A 6,877-nucleotide genomic window follows, 5' to 3' on the forward strand; every position below is an offset into this window, starting at 1 on the left:
ATGCCAAATAAAAATCCCAGTGCCAAAGATGGGATGCCTCCCCTCTACTTGTTAGTTGATTGTGTTGCAGAGATTCCCAAAAATAATACAGCTTCCCTCATACTAACCAATTTCTATATTACCAGAAGGTGCTGCGCAGGCTGCTGAGGGAGAAAAATCCACATTCTTACCCGACTGGGAGCCCCGAAAGTTATAATAATGACAAGCATAGGATGATATGCCTATGTGCACAATAGTGCCATGAGTGTTTGTGGGTAATTGAGTCTTTTTTTTATTGGATTTAAGATTCACTTCACTGAGAGAAATATGTATGGTGTTGTAAATTTAGCCAAGAACCCATAAAGAGGCCCCAGTGATGAACCTACTACTCTTCCTCTGTTAAATACATACAGCATCAGACTCTTCTCTAACTTCTGTTCCCAGAGCTTAGCACAGCTCGCAGACCTCATCACAGAGCTTTCTCACTGCAGTAAACTGTGACTAGCATAAGATCTCACAACTGACCAAAGAGCATTAAATACATATTTGTGGAGTGCTTACTCACAAATGAGACATCCATGACATGCCACACCGTCTCCTCCAAAGCTTAAGGACCATCCTGGAAGAGATGGTGGAAAGATTGTAATAGCCAGAGGTCAGGGAGGACTGGAGAGAAGCCATGTTCTGGATATGACCAGACCACTGTGCTCACAATCTCAGCTGTGTGTGGTTGCCTTCACAAGACCTGCGCAAAATCATCAAGCCAGTCAACCAAGGTAGGAGGGCTCACAAGCCCCCATCTCTCACTGAGGAACTACCGAAAGTTCATGGCTTCTGAGGGATGGAGAGTTTTCTCGAAAGGTGTGGTTCCCTGATAGGCTGACCATACTCCAGTAGATTGGCCCACACTCGTTAGTGTATGCTCAGCACAAATTAGATGAGGCGGGTTACCGTTTGAAACTGTTAAAGTGCTGAAGTGTTTTTAACTGAGCTATCTCTCCAGCCCTCAGTCTTCCTATTTCTCACCTCTGGATTTGCACATGTCTCTCGTCCCCCAACCCTGGCACAAAGTTCTCCTTATTCATCATGACCTTTCTATTCTCTACTCAACCTGAATTCAGGATCTCTAGGTTGCTTCCGTCATCATGGCTAACTAAGTGAATTTTCTGTGTCAACTATCTTGAGCTTTAAGGGCCGCTCTGAACCCACAATCAGGCCCCAAAGTCCTATGGGTGAAGTCTATTAGAATTACATTAGCCATGACCTTTGAAATCTGATTCACCCCACATGACTGTGTAGAATTATAAATGAACACTCCTGTACAAGGATTAAGCTGTCCTTTCAACAATGGAGACCTTGTTATATGTTTTAGAATTTTGCCAAAAGTAGGCATCCTTCCTAGCTCGGGTTTTATTTCATTTCTGTTGGTAGTCATGGGAAAGAAACTACAGAATCCTGAGTCAAACAGGCAGATGTGAAGTCCTATCTGCTTGAGCAGCCCAAGAGCCCTAACAGTGGCCAGCTTCATCTCAGAAGAGCCAGAGCTCTTCTTCCCACACTTAAGCTAAGTGCCATGAGAATGATCAACAGATGCTTCCAAGGGGAGCTGCATGTGAATATTAGGGTTACATCAGGCACAGCCCTTTTACTTAAGACCCGTGAAATCTGTTTTCTGTAACATACCTCACTTTGGCAAGTTTAATGGACTCAACCAATCTCAGTTTCTCATCTCATATGGGGCACTAAGCACAAACAACTTTTTGCCTAGCCAACAAGCCAGATCTAGCACTCATGTTATCTTAGCAAAGACAAATTTATCACAAGAATTCTGCACACATTGTATGTCTCGCCCTTTGTGTAATGTGTACATGTCCTTTGGAAATGAGATACCAATCTCAGTGTGACTTCCTTAAGAATAATAGACACTGTCACCGTTTGTTAATCCCATTTGTCTCCCAGGAGAGGGGGGAGATTATTAATTACCCACTGGAGGTCACGGGGTCATCAGGCCCATAAAGGGCATTTACCTAAGACTCCCTCAGGACATGAACTAGCTGGAAGCTGGACAGACCTCCATACTCTGCACATGTTGGCTCTGCTCTCAGAACATGACATCTAACTCTGATTATAACTACCAGAGTATCTGAAGGGGACACAACCCAATTCCTAGAACTGCTAATGAATTTCACAATCTTATATGTATATAAAGATGAAGGATCTTAAGAATTCTTATGGACAGTGCTATTTCTGGTTCAAATACCATGCAAATATAAAGCTGGGTCTAGTTGTATTTCCAGCAAGTCTATACATTGGATATACAACACTCTTAAAAGATATAAGATCTAGCTCTTTCGGGACTTGGCTCCAAGATGACCAAAAAAAGAAGAAACAACGGTCGTGCCAAAAAGGGCCTCGGCCATGTGCAGCCAATTCGCTGCACTAACGGCGCCCCCTGTGTGCCCAAGGACAAGGCCATTAAGAAGTTCGCCATTCGGAACATCGTAGAGGCGGCTGCCATCAGGGACATATCTGAAGCAAATGTCTTCGATGCCTATGTGCTCCCCAAACTCTATGTCAAGCTGCATTACTGTGTGAGTTGTGCTATTCATAGCAAGGTAGTCAAGAATCGATCCCGGGAAGCTCAGAAGGACCGAACGCCCCCACCACGATTTAGACCTGCTGGTGCTGCACCACGACCTCCACCAAAGCCCATGTAAAGTGGCTTCATAAAGATAGAAGAAAACACCGTGGAAAAATAAAATGGAACTTAAACTTTAAAAAAAAAAGATACAGGATCTATTTGCCCTTAAGCACACTGACAGCTTCTCTCGTTTTCTTTGGCTTAGCACTCTCTGATCCATAAAGTAGAAGTTAGAGAACACTGCACAAATTAATATATCATTGGGTTATGTTGTCAGGAAAAAAAACCACAGCTAATTGTAATACAGTGTGAGATACACTAAATTAGGAATATGAAATGCCAATGAAAAATAGATGAAGCCACCTGCCAGCCTGCCCAGGGAGAGGGCCAGGCAAAGAAGCTTTCCAATATAAGGTTTGGATTTTGAAGACTTCCCAGAAATTACAATGTGAATATAATAAGAACAATCTTTCCCAGAGAAGGTAGCAAGCAAGACAGATACTACTGTAGTATGGCTGGCACACAGCCTCCCTTCTTGAGGGAAGAGAACCCACAGTTTCCTTTGAAGAGGTCAAAAACCAAGAGCAAGGACCACCTTCACTTTGCAGTTCTCACAAGTCTGATGATTTCTCTGTTACCAGTCTTGGACTTAAATTTCACCCTCTCCCCAAGGCAGGGCCAGTACAAGCTGGATATGTTAGCTATCCATTGTTGCAACAGATGCCTAAGCAAAATTCAACTTATGAAGAGAAATGTTTATTTTGGTTCATAGTTTTAGACATTTCAGTCCAAGATTATGGGCCCCACTGTTTTGGGGAATACTACATTATACTGGGGACTTAGAAGCAGAGCAAAGTTGCTCGACTCACTATGTGGTTTAGAAGCAGTCTATAGAGTTTTATTGCTGTGAAGAGACATAATGACCACCTCAACTCTTATGAAGGAGAGTATTTAATTGTGGCTGGTTTACATGATTAGTTTATTACATTATCAACATGGTAGAGAGCATGGCAGAGGTTCAGTCCATTATCAACATGGTAGGAAGCATGGCAGCATGCAAGCCGATATGGTGTTGGAGAAGGAGCCAAGAGTTCTACATCTGTATCTGCAGGCAGCATGACACTGGGCCTAGCTTAAGAATCTGAAACCTCAAAGTCCACCCCCAGTAACACACTTATTCCAACAAGACCACACCTCCTTCTAATGCCCCTCCCTATAAACCTATGTGGGTCATTTCATTCAAACTGTCACGGATGATAAGAGAGAAACAATGAAGATCCTACGACCCCACCATCTGTCTCAAGGACATACCCAAAGTGACCTAGGACCTCCCCTAGGCTCCATCTCTAAAGGCTTCCATCTCCTACCAACAGCATCACACCTTGGGAACCGAACCTTTCCCACATGGGGCTTTGTGGTACTATGTCAAGCCATTCTACAAAACAGCCTTTCTATTGACTCTAGAGTCTGGGCAGTATCTCCTGTTTGGTCTGTGTTAATCTGTGCATGAGGAACGTCATCAGATCTAAAGCTAGCACCCATACTTAACAGCTCCATGTTCCCACAGGATAAAAATTTCTTCCCCTGCATGAGCCTGCTGCTCTGCCATTTTCCACTGCCCTTCTCTAAGGCATCAAAGATATTTTTATGACATGTTCTCTATGGCCTTGAAAGTTTTGGAGCCCTAGATTACATCAGAATGTTCATATAAACACACACTATAAAATCATTTTTTTTAATGAAGAAAGAACTTAATGTTGAATTTCCTTGACTTTTCTCAAGCATCCTGACACGGTCATCTTAGTGTGAACACATTGAGATTATCACTTTTCTGGTAGTCACTGTCAAAGTCCTATGATCTGACTCAAGATCTAAACAGTATCAAGCTCTAGAGTTGTGAATGTTAAATATGGCAGGTTATGAACCTAAGCTACACCTTTAAAAAGCTTTCAGTCATGGGAGCAAACCACCATGAGTAAAACAGAAGACAGAAGGGGCTGGGGAAATGGCTCAGTGGCTAAAGGATCCTGCTGCCAAGCCCTATGATCTAAGTTCAATCCCTGGGACTCAGATGCAAGAAGGGGAGAACCCTTCTCCCAAGTCATCTTCTGACTTTCACACACATACACCGGCACACACTTGCATGTGTGCATGCACAAAGTTCACACTAAATCATTAAATCAATGTAAATAAACAAAAATCATTATGGTAACTGAATTTCCTACACCATTATGGGAAAATCTTTAAAGATTTGGCCCTTCCAAATGGAGGAGAGGAAGTAATGCAGAGATACAAAGAATTAAGACCTGCAGGGGTCCTGAGACCTTGCCCTCCCTGCTGTGTGATGCGACCTCAGAGCGTCTGAAGGAGAGTTGCTCATCGTGGTCACCATCTCTGTGAGTTCTCAACAGAGCATCTGACATAGCACAGAGGCGCTTTGCAGGGTCATAACCACCACAAGGACAGAGCAAAGATAAACTGGACTCCATTGGCATCATGCTGCTCGTCCCTGACCACATAGAGGTGACGGGAATCTTCAGGAAAGATGACGGTTGCTTCTCTCCCACCTCCCAGAAGCATGCATCTTCCCTTTTGCTCAACTCCAATCTGGAACTACATGAAAATAGACTGTCTGACAGCCTCAGGTCTGAATATAACCTAGTATATAGAAGTTACCCTGGTTGATTTAATGCTGGGACTTCCCATCGTCCATTATGTCACTGCCTCAAACTGAGAAAGTCCCAATAAATGCACGCTTGTATGCCACTTAAAGACAAAAAAAAAACGACTTAGAAAAATTAACATTTTGCCCTCAAATTTTAAAAGTATAATTGATGCATAAAATCTTATCTATCCATAGCTTACAATACGATATTTTGATACGGAGGGACAGGAGCCTTTCTGCTCAATTTCTGGCACCTTTATATGGTTCTACATATCCCACACCCTAAGCATCTAGCTAGCTTTCCTCCCATCCCAGTATCTGAGTAATCACTACCTTAGAGCACACATTCATCATTGCTCATTTGCATTAAAATTAGATAATACTTGTCTCTTGGAAACTGCCTCAGTCTTACCGTGTTCCAAATGTTCCATCAAAATGGAGTGCTCCCCTGAAAGGTAGCATTCCCGCACCAAAGCCCTGACTACCACGGGAGAACCGGTTCCTGCACCTTTCATTCAAAATCATAGCTACTCAAGCCCCTTCTTTGTTAGAAAGCAGAATGGTATTTACAGATAACCTAGCTAAGGTGAACACTTTAATTCACCTCAGGTTTCTTGTAATACCTAATGTAATGTAAATGTCATGTAAACAATTGGTGCAGACTATATAATCAACAAAGGTAGACATGCTTAGCCTCTCTTCTAAGATTTAACTCCCTCATCGCCTTCCTCTTGTGAATACAGTCACCTGACTAAATACTGCTCATTCTCCACAGAATATGTGCATGGGCTTCCTTACAGTGTCTCCCAGGACACGTGGTCACAAAATTCGCCTAAACGTGAGGAATGCTTGCCAAGTGGCGTCACGTGTACTGATTTACATGTCTGTCTTCATGCCAGACTGTTAGGTTCTCAATGTGAAGGACCTCAAGTGACTCATCTCCCTATCCCCAGGCACTAACAAATTTCCCTGGCACATGGACAGAGCTCTGTGAACATTTGGATGAAAACCTACTTGATCCAATTCAAGATTTGATAGGTATAAGTATTTTAGTCCACATTTACAGCTGCCTCAATACAAGCTGTGACTCCCATAAAATATACGTTTGTCTTATAAACATTGATTGATTGGAGATAATTCAATAAAAGCAAATGAACAAATATTGAAAGTCAATATAAATCCCATGATTTCACTGATCAGACTAATGAGATTACTCCTAAATATCAATTTCACTGGTGTTATTTGCACTTTTGGTCTGTCATCAAAATATAGAACAATATGGCTCTCAAGATGACGCTGTAGATAAAGACACCTGCTGCCTGCCAAGCCCAATGACCCAAGTTCAATCCTCAGGACGAGTGGAAGGAGCAGACTCCTGCCGTCTGTATTCTGACCTTTACACCAACAGTGGCACACACTCACAAATAACTGTTTACAAAAAGCTTGGAGGATGTGTAGCAGCAAAGAAAATGTGCTTTTCTTAGCTTTAGGTTGACAAATCCATTTGTTGCCAGGAGCAGTGAAAAAGCCGACAGTCCTTGATAACAGCTCTCGCGTGGGGAGTTCAGACCAAAGCAGATGGACCCAACATG

General features: G+C 42.7%; 1 protein-coding gene across 1 annotated transcript; it reads left to right on the forward strand.

Moving 5' to 3' along the window:
* The first annotated feature begins 2,348 nt into the window (after positions 1 to 2,348).
* LOC101991958 (40S ribosomal protein S26-like) lies at positions 2,349 to 2,740 on the forward strand. Its single transcript, XM_005363751.3, has one exon. The coding sequence runs from the start codon at positions 2,349 to 2,351 to the stop codon at positions 2,694 to 2,696; it is 348 nt and encodes a 115-aa protein (XP_005363808.1). The 3' UTR covers positions 2,697 to 2,740.
* The last annotated feature ends 4,137 nt before the right edge of the window (positions 2,741 to 6,877 follow it).

This window comes from Microtus ochrogaster, linkage group LG10 (assembly GCF_000317375.1).
Source record: "Microtus ochrogaster isolate Prairie Vole_2 linkage group LG10, MicOch1.0, whole genome shotgun sequence".
NCBI classification, from domain to species: Eukaryota; Metazoa; Chordata; class Mammalia; order Rodentia; family Cricetidae; genus Microtus; species Microtus ochrogaster.

Coding starts and splice junctions, on each gene's coding strand:
- LOC101991958 (XM_005363751.3), top strand. CDS start 2,349: ATGACCAAAAAAAGAAGAAACAACGGTCGTGCCAAAAAGGGCCTCGGC.